Below are 21,214 nucleotides of genomic sequence, written 5' to 3' on the forward strand. Positions count from 1 at the left end.
ACCAAAACCACAAAAAGCTAATAGTTCACACTCAGGATAATACATCTCTCCTTCTGTAAAGAACCAGATCACTTTTTTTCCCAGTATGAAATTTCAAAACAGAAAGAAATTTTTTGCCAGTGCAGTTAGAAAAATTCTCCCAAACCAAGCAGAGTTAGGCTGGCTTTATAAAAGGGTTTGTGTAAGCTGCTATTGCTCTTAATGTGTCTCATTATTCGGAAAAACATGGTTGTGAACTTGTTAAGTATGTTGTACCAGTAGTTGGAAGGTAATTTCTGTACAGGCATGGCCATCAACAACTTTCAGAGCGATGGTGGGAAAAGGTCAAAATCTTGTTTGCATCCAGTTCTTTTTTTTCTTAGGAAAGAGTCAAACCTGGTGTAACAATTCTAAGATGCCTAACTATTAAGGTTTGCTTAACATATTAGAAATCAGAGGCCGTGGATCTTCATTGATCCATTTGTATACTTTTGCATTTTCATGATTTTCAGTCCTTCATAAGAGGAGGTAAGTTTAACTATATATTTATGAGCAGAAATTTGTTAATGTTCTTTGAGAAAAGTTTTAGAAGAAAACGGTGCTATGATTTTTATTTTTTTTCCCTTTAATGATAATTAAATGGCAATTTTGAGCGTTACCTGTTTTTGAGAAATCACCCCTCTTGTGATTACTATTTTAATTCCATCTCCATTAAGGTGGCAAGTTCCTGGAGAAATAACTGTTTTAGTTGTAACATGCCAGTCTTCTCCTAAAGTATAAAAATTATTTAAGACAATTAAATATTATATGGCAGTAATAATTTGGGAAAAAAAAAACCAAACAAACAAGAACCCCAAAACAAACAAACCAACCAACCAAAAAAACCTGTGTCTGAATTACAACAATGTAAGAAATTTCCAAACTTAGGAAGTAAACATGCAAGCACATCGCAAGGTACTTACTAATGGGCTAAAGTTCTATTTTATGTTATGGAAAAAATTTATTTGAGTTTCTCTGTGAGGTTTGTACAGAAGGAAGAAATGCTACTGGCTGTATTGAGCAGGCTATAAATGGGGTGGTTTTAGTCAATCTGACTTTACAAAACTAATTCGTATAAATGTTTAAAGAGGTATGAACAGCAAAAATCGCATGATTCTTTGAAGGTGTGGGCTTTTTGTGAAACGTAATATTCAAAAGATTCAGAGTAATAAACTTATTAATGCAACAGACTTTCAGTAGTTGAATAGGATTTGACACTGCTGCATACTGAAGTACAGTCAAGAAGGTGGATAGCCAAATGACTTAAAATCTTCTGTTTTCTTAAGACTTAATCTCTCCTTGATTAACTTACAGAAGCGTGTGAGTTAAAACTAGTTTTCATGTTCTGATGTCTCTGCTTTTTGTAGCTGTTGGATGAACTGCCAATGATATACAGTTGTTGTGTGTTTGTCTACTGCCTGTAAGTATTTGTTAAATGTTTTTCTCTGAATATTTATGAAATAGTAACTTTTGAAATGTAGAATCTGTGGAGCCCAATCTAGTGTATAGTGAGGCTGACACTGAAGCTTCTAATGATTTCAGTGAGATCTCAGTTTTGCTAGCAGTATAGCATTATGACATGGCCATTAGAGCACCAGGCTGGCTTTAGTGCTAGTTTTTGCTAATTTAGAGATGTTTTACCAGTGTTTGTTTAGCAGGAAAAAAAGTAACTCTTGTTAAAGACTTTGTGTAGTATACAAGCAGAGCTCAGTGTTACTTGGTATGTAAACAGCAGACATAATAAAATCAATTTCAGTAACACCTACAAAATTATCAACGTTATAATTTATTTGAGCTGTATTTCTGTGATGTAGTCTGACTCAAATGCAAATTTCAGATTTCTGGTTAAACCTGCTTTCCACTCATCTGGAAAATTAAAGAAAAAACATTTTATGAAGAGTTGCATGCATATTCTGTGGAGAGTGTCTTGGAACATGCATGAGAGCTTAATGCCATGCCAGGATGTTTTCTCGCATTTAATTTTGGGAGCAATGTAGCTTTTGGCGACTGTAAAAGATACTGTAAGTTGGCTTTTTCTTGCCTGTTGCTGCAAGGCCTGGATTTAACATGATTTGTTCTGTCACTTGGAAAATCCAAATGATAAATCAACTTGTTGCAGACAAAAAGACAAAAAAATGTCTTTTTGCTTTTGAACATATCAAATATTCAGCAGTTGAGAATTGGAATATCTTTGGTGAAGATTACTGGTAGCTTGCAATGGAGATGTGGGTTTAGTCCTATAGCATCCCATCTGTGGAAATTACTGTCGGTTTGTGATTCATACATAAGTATGATTTGTGCAAACTCAGTACCAGAATCATAATGCCTCTGTTAGTGGAAATATTTCCACTGTAGCTCCCCATCTCCTTGAAATTGCCTTTGCATTTATTTTGTCTGATTTGAATGTGATTGGGGAAAAGGATGAGAAGTGGCTATAAAAATCTGTTTGAAAAAATAATCATGCTTATTTTGTGCAATGGTTATTCTATTATCTTCAAAAGCACTGGAGTCTGTTACTGCATTTATAGCTCTAATAAGATTCTCTGTATGTATGTTTGGTAGTAATTAAAATGTTCTGAAGAATGAGCTAATGTTTAGTTTAGGAGGCCTTTAATAATCGTTTTGGTTTTCTTGAAGGTAGGTGGTGAAGTGGTTCTGAACAGGACATTCCCTTATACATTATTCAGTCCTACTGACTCTCAAGCTGTGTAATTACATTGGCAAGCCATTTTGCAATGTAGCGCATTGTGCTGTCTTGTAGATTTTTTTTTCACCAGATAGTCCTAAATGTTTTTTCTTTCTTTCCTTTTATTCATCTATGATGGTGTCTGTTTCCAAAAGTCTATAAACAAGTAAACTAGGCAGATGTAACTTGGAGTTATATAGACAACTTCCTTTAGCCCTAATGATTTTGTGCTTCTCAAAGTTCATTTTTGTTGGGTTTTTTTAGACCTTTTTTCTGATGGAGATAACGGACTGGGATATGTGTGCGTAATTCCATCACAACTGTGACTGAAGTGTAGTGTAGAGATTGTGAAGCTAATTTTAATTAGTTGTTGTACATACTGGGAGCAATTAGCCTTTTTTACTTTCCACTTCTACCAGTACCCAATCTAGCAAATTTACTGCACTGTGACTGTAGTAAAGCCATAAACAATCTGCATTTTAACAGATCTCTAGAGTTCACTGTTTTGTAAGGCAGTGCCTTTCCCACGCTGCCTTTAGCTCACAGATGTAATGTTTTTTGGCAGCTGTATTGCATTTTAAACTCATTTCTGATTTCCCATCTATTATCACCCCTTAAGCACCTTCTGAAAACACTTCTGCTTCCCAAATTCTTTCCACTGATTGGTTATTTTTTGTATATGCATGAGCTTACTGGGGTTTTTTGCACTAAATTTTTTTTAAAAACATTTATTGGTAAAAGTGTGAATTTTTATATTAAAATAACACATCTTTATTGGAGGAGCTACAATTTCTTGAAGGGCCTAAGACTCACATAAATTTTCTCACAAATTCTGTGATAATATACCTTGAAAAATGCGTCCTTTATATGATAAGTGATGAATGTTATCGCTCTCCTTTATGTTCTGTTCCAGGTATGAATGTTTCAAGTACAAGAACACAGTCAATTATCCACTGCTTTTCTTGTTAATAACATACAGCTTCGTAGTCAGCATAGTAAGTAACTTTTTCTAATACAGCATTTTCACCTGTAGGTTGACAGTTTTCCTGCCAGTGAAGGAACGTTACACAGGCAGTACTGAATCTCTCTTGCTTCCAGCCAAGATGGACAAATTATTCTTTTGTTGGGAAAATTATGGGCTGGGCAGAGAAACCTGAAACCTTTCTATCTAAACCAGTTTATAGAATAAATGAAGAAGAAAAGCAGTAATCCAGTTGCTAGAATAGGAATGTGAGAATAACAGTCACCGTTGACTTGTTATGAGACCTTGGACAAGTGGTATTCCTCAACTTCCCTCACTTTAATTCATCTACAGAAATGAGAATGGTCCTGTTCAACAGACTGCAAAAAGTGAACCGTGATAGACAGTCCAGGATATTGACTGGTGTTTTAAAATACAGCCGGAATAAGAAAGGAACTTAGCTGTTAAAAAAAATTAGAAGAACTTTAACTGTGTCATGGCTAACTTGGTTCCCTTTCTCAGTCCAGTGTGCTCCCTTTATGAATAAAATCAGTTTTGTGCTGTCTGTCAACCACAGATGGAACCTCCTTCATTATTTTTATTGACAACCACTTCTTAAAAAAAAAAAAAAAAGAACTATTATAGGTCATGTTCTGCCTTCAAAATGCTTGCCTGTTCTCTTCTGTGCTTCCTGAAATTTTTTACACTTGTGGCATGTTACACCGAAGGTCTACTGCCCTTCTGTCTTCAAAAGCAGAAATTAAATGAACTGCATTAACAATAGGAAGAACTACTAGCTTTTTGTAAGATGAATTGAAATGTTAAAGCATTGTCAAAAACATTAATAATAGCAAATCAAAGTAGAGTACATTTTCTTCTTGAATGCACATCAAGAATGTGTCTGGTAATTTCTGCATCTTAATTGTTTTTGTGTGTGTTGCAACTCTATTAAATGAGAAGATTTTAGATGTTAATGTCTCTATTTGTGCTTCTTAATTTAAAATAATTCCACAGTTAAAACCCCAGGTTTTGCCAGAGGAAACTTCGAATGTTTAATCAACTTTAATGGTGCATGGATAGGCACTTGTGTCTTGATTCTAACAGAACAAGTCTTGGCAATATTTAGATGAATAATGTTATGATCGTTCTCTGTTGCAAATTATTTCTCTTCTTTTTAATCTTTCCAGGTTTACTTAAATTTGAAAGAGCCTGTATTCCATCAGGTAAATCTTGCTCTTTTGGAGTAGCTAATCTTGTTTTTAAACTATGCTGTTTTAGAGGAATGTTTTACAGGATTTTATAGCTGGAAGGAAGATGGCAGGCAAGCACAATTTGCCTTTTGCTTTTTCTTTAAGCGGTATTGTTGCCTGTCATGTTGCCATCCTCTTACATGGTGACCTGAAAAACTAGAATGGTTTAATGCATGTTGTGTTTTAGCATTTGACCTAATATTTCACATGGTTTTCATCAGTGGCAAGTGTAATGAGGTGACCCTCACTATGGACTAAGGTGTATGTGAGAGGGAGAGCTTAATGAGTCCTGGTCTGCTTCTTTCCATTAGCAGCTGCTGTGAAACTAGCTTGGGTAACGTGGCTTGGGTGACTTAGCACCATGTTCTTCTCTCCCTTTAACATATTCATTTGTTGGGTTTTTTTTAACTACACAGTTTTACTTTGTGTAAATTGAAGCTGAATTTAAACACAGAATGTCTTCTAGGGTTATGTAGCAGACTGGTTGTTATGGTCCTACCGGTTTAATGGCGTATTTGGTACAGGTTCATTTTGTAGCAGCCCAAGAGTATTAATATGCCTCCACTGCCTGTGGGAGTAAGACTTGTATCACTTGCCTCTTTACAGGAGGTTAGAAATCATGCTTGTTTATGTATGCTATGAGTAGTGTTCCCTCATTTATGATTTTTTTTTATTAGGGGTAACAGCTGAAAAATTGCCAAGCAAAAGCACTGGCGCTCTTTGCAGGACAAAGCTTTAAAGCCTTTATTTCTGAAATTAGTAGTGCCATCGCTTGTCAAAATGTGCCTGCTGCATCAGCAGTTGTAAAAATGATACGTGATTCCTGTTGGTGGATTAGCGAAGCACTGATGAATAAAATAAATTCCCAGCTGCTCCAAATAATCTCTCCTAGAAACATGAATTGTTACTCTACCTATAGATAAAAAGAGAAACTTGAGGGGGGTGTGGTGTTGTTTGATAATGTTAATTAAATTCTTTCTTTTTTTCCCCTACTTACATTTCTGGCAGGAAGATACTGGCTGGGGTGAAAGCAGCAATTTCTGATGCTTTTACTGAGCTGGATATAACTGGTTTTGAATGAAGTGACTTAAAGTAATTTTGTTAACAACAGTGGCAGAATTTACTGCTCATGTTGGACTTTTATTTCTTTAATCAATTATCTACTCAACCTACATTTATTGCAATAAATACATCACAGTTTCACTATATTTCAGTTTGATGCATTGGCATAGGTATTGTCCCTAAGACGATACATATTATGACTAAGATACTAAGATAGATACTAAGACAATAGATATTATGACTTGTCGGGAAAGAGGGAAACAGGGAAACTTTAAACTGTTGCCCCAGACCTTTAATTTTTTGCATCTGGTTTCTCTTAGGTTCAGAATATGAATTCCCTGTTATAATTTATACATGAGGAATCAATGTAGAAAAGATTTAGGCCCATAAAAGTGCTGGACTTTTTACAATAACTCTTTCCAAATTGATTTTTATGGAGAACATACAGTTATGGCCAAATTCCAAATGTTCAAGTACTGCACTCATTTTTTCACAATCTTTGCCAAATATGTTGTAAATCCAGAGGAAACATTTCTCTGCACAGCTAAGCAAGGTTACTTTCTTAACACATGTCCTTTACTTTAGAGTGCACCAAAAAAAAAAAATCTCAGTATAATTTCAGTAAGTATTTTCCAACTGAATGGGTCACGTAGACTTGAAGTAAAGTTAAATACGCTCATGCAATCATAGTTTAAATCACAATCTTAGTCCCTAACTGTATTGGAAAGCAGGGTCAGGACATAAAACAGCATTTGATTCCTCTAGGTATTCATCTGTGATCATCATCATCATTTGTCAGCCTTGCAAGAAGGGGAATAACTACATGGACAGCTTTATATTGTTCATTGTTGCAGTGTGGTTTTTTTTCCCTGAAAGGAGAGCAATAAGAATGGAGAAGGATCCTATTATATTTAGTAGTCAGGATCCAAGCCTCATTGTTCAGTGAATTACTTTCTACTTTTCTTCCCAACTTAGGCTCATAAATTGCTTACTGCCAGCAGGGCATGAAGGGGATTTCAGATTGTTATTCATGGCACAGTGGCAACAGAGACCAACTCCTTTTTCTTCATCCCCATATTGCAGATCCTTAAGGGTCTTAGTGCTTTAACCATAGGAGGGATGAGATGCAAGTTTTGGTCAGTTGGAGGCTACACATGATTAGAAGGAAAAAAACCACTTCCCTGCCTGACAGCTGATCTGGTATTTTTTTGCTGCCTCATCAATAAAATGAAAGACAGCAGTGGCCTTTACAAGCATCTATTGTCTTGTTTATGTCAAAATCTCTCAGGCTAGCACACTATTATTACCTAATGTCCATGGGGCTAAACAACCCTACATCCCAGTTTCCTAGTTGTTTTTAAGCCACATCGTTGTCAAAGAAAACAGCTATGCCTCTCTCCTCTTTCCCATCTGGCACACAAATTTAGACTCATGTGAATTTGACTGGGGAACTCAACAGGTTAAAAGTTTCCTAAGAATTAGTTTTAAATCCCATTAGTTACTCATCACTGTTTACTGCATGTATATTTGTGCTTATACAAGGAGAGGGGTGGGGGAAGACTGGCTGCTGGTGTGGACTGATCCATAGATACAAAAATATAAGACAGCCCTGGAAGTAGAAGAAATTACCCTGGCAGTTAAACTCTTGGACTCAAGTCTTACAAGTAGTCTTCTTTCTAATATGATGTGGCCTAGAAAGCTGTCACATGCAAAGCATTGTTTTCCATCCTGATTTGTTTATTTGCTACATACAATATACTGGCTATACACTTGTAGCCATCAAAAACCTCATTCAGCTAGTGGGCCAAGTTATGTGAATAATGAAATAGATCTAAAAACCTGTTTTATTTGCATAGTCATCTGCTGCAAGAGTTTGAAGCAAATTTTGAGCAAACAAATAATTAAAAGGTAAACAGAAAATTAGGTTAAATAGCTGTTTCTTCTACATTAGGAAATGTGATTTAAAAAATGTCTTTTGTATAGACGTTCAAGTTTTGTTGTGGTGTCCCGTGAGAAACTAAGCAAGCTGGAGAAGTAGATCGGGATGAGAATTGCAAATAGGGTAAGGGAGTGAGTGACTAGTGGAAGATGACTAAAGGAGATGATGAAAGGCACTCTCAGTCTGGACTTTCTCGAGATCAGTAGTGGGACTGTTTTTATTTAACGACCTGTAGCAGGAAAAACAGAGTTGTGTACTGATGATATCTGTGATGATACAAAGTTCAGAGGCATCACTGAGCACAGAGGAGGAGATGAAGAGAACACTGGGAGACCTTGAGGTCTAGGATGACAAATGATTCAAAATGGAAAAGCATGCATCAATGGGCAAATACCAGCTATTCTTGTTCTAAACTGCACACGGATTACCAAAGGAGGGAGGGAAGGAGTTCCTGGATGTGTTCGCTGATCATAGCATAATAATATGACCAGTGAATTTTCTGCAACAGTGATAGAAGTAAGATACAAATATTGGATTTACCAATTAAGGTGACTTTGGGTAAGAGGAAGAGAGTAAGTGTGGGAGAAAAAGGTATTTCATCTGTCTCCATGAAAAAATTAGTAAAATTGTTCTCCACAGGTGTTTTAAATATACAAATGCAAAGAAGGAAGTGATATCATGATGAAATGTGTATGTGGAAGTACATATGGGAGCCTGAAACTGCATGAAGAATATGTTATGTCAGGGCACAACCTGCTCAAGCTTGCAGGACTTCCCCATTTTGAGGAATCTATGTGTACCCACTCGATGTCCTACAGCTCTCCAGAGCCCCTCTTGCTGCTAAGGCAACAGTTAGTTGTAGGCTTGTGGCTTAATATATTGTGCCTTTTAGTGGAATGTGTTCTTACTTTATACATGTTCATGTTGCCAAGCAGTCTGTTAAAAATGACCTTTTGAGGGCATGCCTTCACCACAGAGCTTTTTCTACTTGGGCATTGTCCTGCTGAAGACCACGTATAAAACTAATTTGAGTGAAATTTCACTCTGTTACACAGCTTGTTTGGGAATGTCTTCCAGAAAGCGAGCACAGCTTTCGTTCTGGCTAGTACTTCTACCTGCACAGTAGCTTAGGGAATGTGGAAGGGTGTTCAGACTCTCCAAAGGATCAGCTCTACAAGTTATTGAAGGGGAAACTCAGTTTACTGCTGCAGTGTCCAAGAAGTTCTGGATTGCTGCTCTGTGCCATGCAGCGGCAGTGACTTGTGTGTCGCTTTGCCATCACGTACGTCCATCTAAACAGGACCAAACAAACCAAGTGAATCTGAATTAGTTCATTCAGGAGCTGTCAAGGCAGCATGTAGTACTGAACAGCCATAACTATGCTGAGTTACTAAGTGTTTCAGTGTTATTGTGGGGACTGTCCTTCCTTTTTCTCTCTGCTCGGATTTCTTTTCCAGAAATCCAACAACATGTAAAAGTCTGTTTTCTTTGTTGTAAATTGCAAATACAGTTTCCAACTTCAAGTACTTAGGCTAGCTATCTTTTGATAGCTGGTTGGTATATTAATAGATAAGCAGTGGTTGCCAAGAACCCAAAAGCTCTCAGTGCGGTTCCCAATTTGTACACTAGTATTTGAGGCTGGTAAATTGACTTTATTAACCAAGGATGGGCAGAAGGCCAGGAGCAGAGGAAACAGGGATGTGGAAATAATAGGCTGTTGCTGCTTTCTGTACTAGAAGGGTAGATGAAGAACCAGGTTTGTATGCTCCTTGCGGTGTGGAGTACCAGCCTTGCCTCCAAATTGCATAAGAAGTGAATCTATATGATTTGCTTAACTGCCTCCACATCAAAAATGCTGTCAAACACTGAGCCCTGAAATGCTCGCTTCCCCTTTGTGAATTAGAAGGATGTTCTTCATATTTAGCCTTCTTATCAGGTAATCCACTGTGTATTAGTAAGACATTGGGGTTTTCCCCATTGCAAAGATGCGGGCTTCAAAGCTGAAATACATGCAGCTTTATTTGCATCTTAAAGAGCAAAGAGGGAACTGTCTAGTGATAACAAAAGATGATGAGATTTTGCTGTTTCCTTTTCAATTGTAGTGCAAGGGTGTTCTCTGGCTTACAATTTAAAGGCTGTGAGGCAAAATAGCACACAACTTGCTTGGGTTTTCATCTGTCACTTAAGTGATATGTTAGTTAAAGAACAACAACAAAGGGAGCTAAAGGAATTGAAAAATTGTAGTCAACTTGAATAAGGTAATTTTTTTTTTTTTTTCAATGCTTTATCCTTCTTTGGGTGGACGGATAATACCTGACAAATTTTTGGCATGATGAAAACAGTAAATCTGTGGGTGGTAAAGGAGTAAAAGTAAGCACTGCTCCCTGAAGTATAAACTAAGTTGTGTAGCTCAGTTTATAGGCCTCTAGTAAGAAACAGCTGTAGCGAGACGTGCAGCTACAGTCTCTGCATATCACAGCAACACCTCCTCGATGCTTGCCTTCGGTGTGAAGAGGAGGATTGGAGCATGCAGAGCAGAACAGTTTGTTGTGCCAGTCTTTCACAGGCTTTTAAACACGAATGTGTTTTACTGCTGACAACCTGTTTGTGTGGGGGAGCGGAAAAGGCAAGAAATTGAAGTGTCAACTGTGGGCATATTTTTCTTCAGTCACTGCAAGGTTCTTTTTATTTTTTCCTTCCTCCCTCCATTAAGACTGTCCTCTTCTGCAAGCCATTAAGCAACTCACTAGGAGATATCAAGCCAGAGGCTCTACAAAGAAAGCTTTTGCTCTTCCCTGCTTTTAGCAGCTGCTGCAAAAATCAGCGGTTTTAGCCTGTGTTTTACCTGGGCTTTGGGCTGCCTATAAGCCATGTTTCTCTAGGCGTACTCTGACACTAACTCCTTGTACAAAGAACCCAAGAGCAAATCGGATAAAAGCAGGAAGGTCGTCACACCCCTAATGGGTAGGTTTTTCCTGTGTCTCTGTTGCAGAAGAGCATTTTAGCAATGGAAATTGTAGGAGGGAGGAGATAAGCAAGGAAAGGGCATCAAACTGATTTGGGTCCCAGAGGAGCCTTTCTAGGAGTTTCTTCCTCTGTGCCATCCCTCTCTTAGAATAAATTACTGGATTTGATTAGGAAAATGCAACAGGCTGTTTTAAATGAGACTGATGAAGTAAAATGGCATTTAACTTTTAAATTTTCTCTGTATTTGTTATCTGGTGGGGTCTTTTTAGGCAAAACGTCAGTGATGATGAATTGTACTAGCATCCAGCACCTAGCACACCTGAGCAGTGCCCTTTCTACCTTTAGCTTGGGACTGATAAACACTTGATACTCAGGCTGTGTCTAGCAGGTTTTGTTGTTTGGGTTTTTTTCCCCCAATTTATGTGCTGTAGCCCAGCAAGGGGACTGGAATTAGCTTAACAGCTTTGTATAAAGTACAAGCCAGAACCAATTAGCCTTTCAAATAGTTTTGCTTTGTTTAGCTCTACAGAGCAGAACACACAGTAGTAGTAGTTCAGTTACTGAAGTTATTTGATCTCACTCTGAATGCAAATAAAGAGCTGCTGTGCTGAGTGACTTTGCATAGTCAATATTGGAGCTTACTTTTACCTGTTGTCAAACATAAGGGCTCTGTTGTCTGTCTTGTTCTGTATATATGCACTGATAATACAGTGTGTGCTACTAACCTCATCCTTAAAGCTAAAAGGAGTTTGAAACTTTGGCTTTATGGACTTTTGAAAGGTAGGTTTCACTTTGTGTTACTACAGCAATCTGTTTTATGTCTGATGACTAGATGCATGCATATGCTTGCAGGACAGCAATAGCTGAATGTCCCGGTTACAGCAGAGTAAGAGGTAGTCCTTGCCTTGAAGACAATGTAGTCTAAAAGAAGGAAAGGTATGAGGAGGTCAGTAGAGCATGGTAAGGACACTGGTTTGTAAACACACCTCTGTGAGGTTTAAAAATAGGCAGCAAAGGTTTATCATTTGTCTGTTTCATGTAAAACAAGGCAGTTAGATAGGCGTTAACTAAAAGCAAAATGAGAAAGGAAAGTCAGTGAACAAGGAAGCGAAAAATAGTGAGAGGCTTGTGGGCCACTGGAGAGAGGCAAAGAGCAAGGCACAACTGCTTGGAACAAACTGCCTTTTGGCAGGAGGAAAATGGTGTTCAGAATAAAAAGCATGGAGAGTAATTTAATGTCTGAAACCTGTGTCTGAAAATCCACCCTGCTGCAGAGGCTTCTGCATCACTTTTCAGGCATGATTGACCACATTTCTTCTCTTTAGTCTGTACCTCTTGGAGATGGTGTTATGTGGATCCTAAGCTTGTGAATAAAAAAAGGGAGAGTGATTTAAAGATCACGAGGCAGAAAATAAATGATTACTTTGACTTTTATATAAGTCAGGCGATTACATTCAAATTCATCAAGCCTACAGTGAGCCAGATTATGCTCATGGATCTTTTCAGAGCGTGCAGCCTTCCCACTGTATAATTAGTTTGAATCCCAGCATTCTGTAATAGTTGGTTTTAAATGCTTCCTGGAAAGTTTCTTCCATATTGGTGCCCAGTGTGGGCATAGTGCATAGTCTATTCAGGTGTTTGCTTTCAGGAAAAAATATTAATCAAATATCAGTGAAGGAAGCATAGCTTTCAAAAATGGTTTTAGCTGATGCTTATGCAATCCTGGACTAAAATGCACAGATACAGAAGAGATGATAGGAGTTAGTTACCATTTTGATTTCAGGATGCTTACTGAGTGCCATCTAGTGTTTGCTTTCTAATTCAAAAAAGTGAAACTGATTTTACACAACTGACTTTTCCTGTACTCGCATAAAGGGCATGGTTTATAATCATACTTTTATTTGAAACTTTTATGGAAGACTTTCTGGAGAGGAAGTTAAAGGGGATACTATCTTCCTGAGACTAAGGAATGAAAATCAACCGAGGCTTCAAATATTTTTTACTCCTGTAGTGTTTTATAAAGTCTCTTGAATTCAACTGATTTTATCTCTGTTTTTATTTCCAGATCATGTATGGAACACTAGTTTCCATTATAGTTCTACGATCTGTTTATATAGTATTATGGTAAGTAACCGTTTAGTTCAGCATTATAAAATATAAATTAGCATTTTCATCTATTTTTTGGTGGGCTTACCATGAGAAATTGGCAATGGCAAAATTCCTTTAACAAGGTACATAATGCTAGCTCGTATGCTCTGCTTGGTTGAAAGGGAATGGCTCATCTCCTTGCATTTTTTTGAAGGGGATAACATTAAACAAAACTGAGATCTCTACACTTAGGATCAGTGTTCACTGCCAGGCGTTCTGCTAGAGGCTTCAGCTGTTAGCCTGGGACTTCAAGGGGAGTGGAGTCTGTTCTTCATATTGCTGGGTAACATGTGAAATCTATTGCCAGGGTCCAAACTCTAAAGATGATACTTTGAGAAGGGTTAGAGTAAGACTGCAGAGCTGAACCATCGGTTAATATTTTCCTTTCCTTTTCCCTGCTCAAGTATCTAAAATTCAAATGTAAAAGATAATAACACAGAAGGTTAAATGATAGTTTTCTGTACAGTTTTGACTGGATAAGGTTAGGGATACGTTATGGAAATGAAATACAAACTATTTATAACAAACAAAAGGGTATTAGAAATGTTAAGAGACATTGAGAAGCATAAGAATCATCAGAGCACAGAGTTGCTGGGTAGAAGTGAAGAAAAAGGAATTGAATCAGTGTTGGAGTAAACACATACCTTTAGGTCTCAGGGACTCAGGTGGTTGCCCCTTCCTGTCTCTCCCCTATGAATAGTTGGTGTTCTTGTGTGTTTGGGGATTGCCCCTGAAAATTACTGATTTCTGTCTACTGTCTTCATTCTAAATGTGTTTTTTGTTAAACTTTGTTTTGAGTTACACACACATCTGTTCAGGAACACAAGGAAGAATTTAACAAAAGGTGTGAATTTAAAGTAGATTCATTGAATCACCTTCCAATTGCAGTTTCAGTTAATTTGGTTTGACTTTTCCCCAAGAAATCCCCACAGACCAAGTGTAAATGTTCATAGACTTTTATTAAGCAAGAAGAACTTAAAACTGATAGCGTGTTGCTTGTGGCTTTAGAAACAAGCATCAGTTTAAAGGCACTTTCCAAACCCATGAACATGGAAATTTTAATCCTAACCTAGAGATCTTAAGTGATATTACCTTCATTCACTTCCAAGGGAAACTAAGTTGAATCAAGTTCAGGTCATTTTAATTTTGTTCTTATACAAGGATTTAGCACAGTTCTAGTCACTTAGATTGAATTTCTTTCTGTCTGTGTAGACAAACCCTTAGGCCTGCTGTCTTTGCAGTTCTGCAAATTCCACACGCTTGTGCATTCTCATTATTTCTGAAGCATTTCATTGTCTTCTGTCACTATCAGTAACACTGCCATCCTCCCTCTCAGGGTATCATGCATTATTTTCCTCCAGCAAAGTCTGTCTCTGAAGTTCCACCTACTTTTTTGCTTCAATTTCAGGAGTTTGGAGTGCATTTTCTTAATTAGCTAGATCACTTCATTGGAACATGGCCCTACAAAGACTTGCTTCACCCTTTGGTTGTATTATGCAAACTGGTTAGAAAGTTGGGACAGGGAGAGTAGGTTTAAACTACTTCTAAATTTTAACTAAACTACTACTAATTTTGAATTAGTTCTGCTAGAGAGGCTGTGCCAACCTGAAGGTACCCTTTCTTTGCTCTAAAAGTCGTCCCCAAGTACACTTTCAGATTTACTTCCTCTGCATTGCTAAAACATATTCCTACCTTTCCATTGATAGTGCTAGCACTTGTCCAAGCCTGTTTCAACTTACATATTGACCCCAGTTTCTGCTTGTTTTGTTTCTTACTTCCTTAATACCTATTAGCTTCCTATCACCCATATTTCTTAGTGTGGGGCTTGAAGTCGCTCTGAGCTTAGAGTAAAAATTGCAAAGAACAGCATGTTACTCTTTCCAGCTGCTGCCGCCTCCTATCCTCATCATCTGTTGCTGTTCCTGCCTGTTTCCCCTACACATTTCATCTCTTTCTTGGGTCTGCTTCCTTCCCAAGATTACAACTTGGCAAATGTTGTTCTCTGTACACAAAGCATGTTCCCCGTTAATAAGTAATGCCAGCCTCTCTCTCATTCCTTCACAAAACACCACCATTTATTCCCTGAACAATTCTAGCTATAATTACCTAATTACCAGCATGTATAACATACCATTTAGTGCTCTTTCATGTCCTGGGCTTGCTTATGTCTCTACAGCACTGAGTCGGGAATATTACAGTGTAGTCTTTGCTGTGTACCACATGGTGCTCCATGCATTTATTAGACTAAACAAATAATAATTTTGCTAGTTTATTTTGGCAGTACACTTGTGAACATGTACAACTTGTATCTGGTTAGCTTGCCCTGTGGAAGAAGCTTGACCTGTTGTGTTTTGCGCATTTTGGTTGCCAGTGCTCACAGCTCTGAAACATGCACTGTGTATAACACAGTGGAGAAAAAGTAGCTCAGGAATGTGTTTAACCCAGAATCTAAACTGTGCATTCATAATGTTTAAAAATAACTTGAACGGTATTTTGTGGCAGCCTTTTAGGTTTGGAATTGGGTTTGCTTTTGAACTTGTCTTATTAGTGGGAAAGGAGCAAATGCTACCAACTTCCGTGTAGGAAGTTTACAATTCCATGGTGCAACCTGAATGCACATAGTGATGGTAAATTTATTAATGATGCAATTTCTTGCATCTGATTCTTCAGTGTGTTTCCCATATCCTAAAGAAGATTTTTTTTGTCTCCCAAAATGAAATTGCCATTTTTCCATCCCCAATAGCACTCAACAATAAAATACAACATGAAATTACTGTTTTCTAAAACTATTCATTTGGTTAGTTGTTGGTCATGGTGGTCTACGTTCACAAAAGACTACAGTCATTTTGAAAGACCTTGTTTAAACAAGTCCCCTAGTATAGGGATATCATGTGTTGGAAAAGAGCCTCTTCTTTTGGGAGAGTCCTAATTTGTAGCATGGCTATTTTTTAACTGAAAGATTATACATGGGACTGAAGAATCAGTACCTTTTAGCCAACTTCAGTTTTCCCACTTACTTGCGTTAGGAGAGAGCAGTATTTAGGGGAACAACTAGAAATATAGAAGTAAAACATTTAAAAGATCAGTCTTAGAGAATGAGAATTCAGGAGAGGGGAGGAGGTAAAATATAGTACTTAAATAGATGAGATTTGAAGTTGGTATTTTTCCCTTTGGGAAAAGAAAAATAAAAAGCCGTTTATTTGCATGTAATAGTATTTATGTATGTTACAAGCTGCCTTTAAATCATCTTGAACTAAACCTTGCATTATTTCTCCCTCTCTAGGGTATACCCATGGCTTAGAGGTCTAGGCTATACATCTTTAACTGTATTTTTAATGGGATTTTTTCTCTGGAATGTGGACAACATTTTCTGTGATAAATTGAGGTGAGTTCTTTCACTTTGTCTGGATAGCTCTTAATAGTCTTCTAGCATAAAGCTTTGTTTTTAATGCAGTGTATATTCAAGTCCATCTCATGGTATGTATGGTACGCTGCCTACAAAATATTCACGAGGGTTTTACCCAGTTTGCTCATGACTAGATTCAGCACTCAACAGGTTTTTTTAACTTTTTTTTTTAATCCATGAATAGATTTATTTTTTTAAATAATTGCTATTTCTCTTTAACTTCAACTTAAATTGAGAGAAAGTAATGTCACTGAAGTAATTTTGAGGATCTGTGGCTTGCTAAAGCCTACTATTCACACTTGATTTCATCTGAATGAGTGTTTTATCCTGCTTTTTTTTTTTGCTTCTGCTCTTGCCATTTCCCAGGAAAATATCAAAACCAGTAGTTCTGCAGGTTAAAGAAATATCTATTTCAATATATCTGTCACAATAAACAACAGCTGTTTGAGCATCTCAGAAAGAACAGTAACTGTGAGCCAATACACTGTGCTTGGCTGTCATCATTAGCCTGAAGTCTTCTGGCTTAGCACTTGTAGAAAAGGCCAGGAAAGACTTCCTCTCTGTTTAGTGTATTGCCAAATGGGATAAAAGAGGCCTCCAGAAAAAAGCTTGTAGGAACCCACCATCTCGTCGTATGGCTAGATATCCTGTCTGTGCAAGAAAGAACACCAGTCCAACAGGTTGTTCTCTTAACGTGTGTTCCTCTGGAACTGGGCAACTGCATTGTGGCACCTTTCTTTTGCTTAGTTATGATGCTTGTGTTCCACTACAAGCTGGAGAAGATGGAAAGGTTGATGCCAGCATCCAGAAAATCCATTCTCGACTATCTGATATGCTGTTATGCTGCTGAATCTGTGGTGTACACAATTGTCCTAGAAGGTTGCTTTGTCAGGGTCAGATTGTAGTGTGCTGTCAAGATGTCTAGTGTTTTCCATCTGTCCCTTTTGGCTCTGTAGTCCCTGCACTAGGCTAGGTCAATTGAAAATTAACACCAACAGAGTTTTCTTGAAACTTTTTTTAAAAATATAGGTGTACTGAATATAATAACATGGTGCCTCATCCCTAGAAACGCTTGATACAGATGGGATAGAAAAGTTATTTGCCAGCACAAGTGGGTGGGTATACAGTGACTTTGCAAATATTGGCATCAGGGTTGATTTTTGCAGCTGCATCACATCACTGGTGAGATCATAACCCCCAATTCTCCAAGCCTGCTGAGCTGCTGCAGGTCCGTGGGGCTTTTGAACTTGTTCCTAGACTCAAAGATTACACCAGCTGCTGAAGCACTTTTTTCCATCCTCATTTTGTAAAGGGAAAAAAAAGTTAGCATACTTCCTGTAATACTTGTTTGGTTATGGTGCTGGAAAAAAATAAATACGCTTGTTTACTAGCTTTAATCGGATGTCTGCAGAGCCTTGAATTTCTCCAGGTGGTATGGAACCTTTGGGGAAAATATATTCCAGCTCCTTGTAGTTTTTTATTCTTTAAAGATCTAACTTGTGAATCATCCACCTACCTGCTCTTTTTGGTTTTAATGTTCAAAATTGTATTTTGGTTCAGTTTTTGTTTTTCCATATTCATTAAATCTGGAACTTATTTAAAAACAAAACAAAACAAAAAACAACCACCAAAAAAAACCCCCAAATAAAAAACTATAGCACTCAGCTTCCCTGGTTGGATCCATGCACTTTTGAATTTGAGCTTTGAGATTTCCTGCCATCCAAAGGCTTGGAGGCTGTGCCGGGGTGACACTCTTTGTGTTCCACTATGTCATTCCTGGGCTGACTGAATCAAAGCTCTGTGTTCGTATTTGTGACTGAGCAGCTCTGGAAACTTAAGAGGTAGCTCAGGGATTAGCATTTAGTCAGGAGGACTGAACACTGTAACATCACGCAGTAAGTAAGAATTACAGAAGCTGCAGATTTTTCTTCCTTAACACCTGTGATCGTTGTTTTCTGTTTCTTGTTTTGACTGAATGTGAAATGAAAGTCAAAAAAGGAGACAGGCAGATGCAAACATTTGCTCCACCATCAACCAAAATAGGCGTTATCTGCAGAAACGTAGTAAGCAGGAGAAATCAGGACAGGGTAGTTCCTTCCCTTTCTCTATCTCCATCCCTTAGCCTCTTCCCAAGAAGCTCATACTCCATAACTGTGCAAAATACAAAGCATGTTGGCAGAGTATTTCAGACCCTCTACTTTTATTGCTTCCTTACTAAACACCCATTTTGCCCCTGTTTTAGAGTACAACAGAGAAAGGCAAGCTAAGCCTCTGTGGAGCTGGAGAGTAGGTGGTGTGATTGCCAAATGTAAAGTGGTGATGTCTGGTGGATCCCATCTCCTCTCTCAAATCTTAAACTCAGCATTTCATCCTGTGGACAGTAGTTCACAGGGGTTTGGGGAGGAGAATGATAGAACTCATTTGGGACTGTGGGGTGCCATAAATATAATTCCCTGAAATTTGAGTCCGGAAGTCACTGATCACTCATTATATGAAGAAGTGTGTGCTTTCTTCAAATGTGTAAGAAAGCCAGTTTGCTAATATCTTTCTGTACTGGCAGTATAAGGTGTAACTGCTGTTCCTCACCTGCTGAAAGCCTGACTACGTGAAGCCTTACTCATGAAGCACATGCCTGAGATACAGAAACAGTAATGTGTGATCTGACAGTCAAGCACTGCAATTTGAGATTGCTTAGCTTGAAAAAAAAAAAACCAAACAGTGCATGATGTTTCTTTCTTACAGAGCACTACGAGAGAAGATGCCTCCTATTGTGGGAGCTGTAACACAGTTTCATGCATGGTGGCATATTCTCACAGGCCTGGGCTCTTACCTTCATATCCTGCTAAGGTAGGAAATGTTTTCTAAACTGGATGTTCATAAAGCACTTAGGAGTTTTCCCAGGTTCAGATTTACTTGAAAATGTTGTATTGTCCAGAAAAGCAGGAAAATGACTTCTTACTAAACTGGTGGGAGTTTTTCTTTCCTCTTTGCAACTGGTCTAAAAACTATGTAAAATTAATTTATATTGTTTAAATAGTCATGGTTCTTCATGAAATTGCAATTCAGAAATGGGAACCCTGTAGCAGTTAAACTGCAAAACTATTTGACAGTATATTAATTTCAAAAGGTAAGCTATTAATACCTTTCTGTTCTTGAGCAGCAATCTTGAAGTACTTAAAACATGTTTAATTTTAGAAGTGTAACTAATCTTTTTGATAGGCACTGTTGCTCCTGAAAACTAGCAGGCATCATGCTGTAGAGCAGAAGGGTGATGGCTGAAGTTGTTGGAGCAGTGCTGCTCCCAGAAGGGCAGGATATTAGTTTTAGAAGGAGACTTAAATGAGAGCCTAAGTTATCAAGTCTGCAGCCAGCAGATTTTTGTCTCTGTTTTTGCTCTATACCACCATCTAGTGGAGCCAGGAGCAAAAATAGAATTTAAGCTAGAATCTGAAGAATTTCTGTAGTTTGTTCGTTACGTAATGAAATAATGTTTTACCACTTAACCATAAGAGAATGTCTGTTTTACAGATACATTCTATATAGTTGAGAAAACTTGATTACTTATCAGTTTTTCTACATCTAACGTAGTATCCTCCTTTTCCGTCAGATGTTAAAATAGCTAGTAAAAGGAAAATGCAAGGAAAAATAAGTACATTTCCATTAGCTATTCTGAGAGCTTTTTTTTATATCTACATGTATGTAGATATGTACATATACACATGTATATATGGATGTGTATCTATATGTACTTGTATATGTATGTGTATATATAAAATATGTCATGGTATGTGGAAAACAGCTGCTCCATTTTGGCTGACAGGTTGTCTGCTGCCCTAAACAGCTTGAGATACTCTTTTGACGAAAATTCCTTGCAGAAAGCAAGCTGATGCAGAGAGTTTGGAAAGCATAGGCAAGGTTCTTCCAGCATGCTGCACAGAAAAAATAATTTGGGTTTGTGTCCTCTAGCCCTTGGGCAACGTGCAGGTGCCCGATTTGTCTGTCCTACCCCAATGAAGTCCATGCTTTCCCTGCAGTGGTTTCCCTAGTATTTCCTCAGCCACACAGTGGCATCACCTATGTCTGCTTAAAAAAGTGAGGTCATACACAGAAAAACATCTGCTGAAGAGAGAGGGTCTATAAGAACAAAAATGAGCTACAGAATCAAGCTATGATGCTTCCCCCTGCCCCCCCCATCCCCCTTAACATCTGCTATATTTTGTGGTACACTGATTTAATTTCATCCTTCCAAAATGACAGGCTCTAGTCCCTGTTTGATCTTTTCCACAGTGGAGAGAGAATTTACTTCTCTGGGTTTCTTTCTTTCTCCCCACAAAGGTGATAGGGTAGATTAGTTTGCTAATCATAGTCTAGCACAGAGGGATTTACTGTAGGCTAATGTCTCCTACTTTGTGTAAATCTAGGCAGAATGGGTAGCTCTGCAATCAGAGAAACAATTCTTTTCTAGTTGGAAAATATAACTGGTATTAGTACGTCATTATTATTTTATATGCTGTCTTACGCATGAAATTTTAAGCACGCTTTTCTCCTTTTCCTCAGTTTATACACAAGGACACTTTTCCTGAAACACAGGCCAAAGGTGAAGGTAAGCGAGCAATATTTTGTGTCCATTAATGCACTGCCGCATTCTGATATCTTGTGCTTTGAACTTGCAGTGGGGCTCACTGATTATGCCTGTTAGGGTACTGTCTTTGATTTCTACTTACATCCCAAGAAGTGCAGTTGAAATGATGGTTAATGGTGTTTGGTTTCTGTTCCA

At 37.9% G+C, this 21,214-nt stretch overlaps 1 protein-coding gene across 1 annotated transcript in view; it reads left to right on the forward strand.

Moving 5' to 3' along the window:
- ACER3 (alkaline ceramidase 3) overlaps positions 1 to 21,214 on the forward strand; it is a 60,493-nt gene that overhangs the window by 32,792 nt on the left and 6,487 nt on the right. Inside the window, exons 4-10 of the mRNA XM_052812663.1 lie at positions 1,386 to 1,438; positions 3,618 to 3,699; positions 4,853 to 4,888; positions 12,949 to 13,007; positions 16,315 to 16,416; positions 19,180 to 19,284; positions 20,995 to 21,040. Coding sequence (XP_052668623.1) covers positions 1,386 to 1,438; positions 3,618 to 3,699; positions 4,853 to 4,888; positions 12,949 to 13,007; positions 16,315 to 16,416; positions 19,180 to 19,284; positions 20,995 to 21,040 — 483 coding nt within the window. The remainder of the gene's footprint in view (positions 1 to 1,385; positions 1,439 to 3,617; positions 3,700 to 4,852; positions 4,889 to 12,948; positions 13,008 to 16,314; positions 16,417 to 19,179; positions 19,285 to 20,994; positions 21,041 to 21,214) is intronic.

The sequence above is a fragment of the Harpia harpyja genome, chromosome 17 (genome assembly GCF_026419915.1).
Source record: "Harpia harpyja isolate bHarHar1 chromosome 17, bHarHar1 primary haplotype, whole genome shotgun sequence".
Taxonomy (NCBI): Eukaryota; Metazoa; Chordata; class Aves; order Accipitriformes; family Accipitridae; genus Harpia; species Harpia harpyja.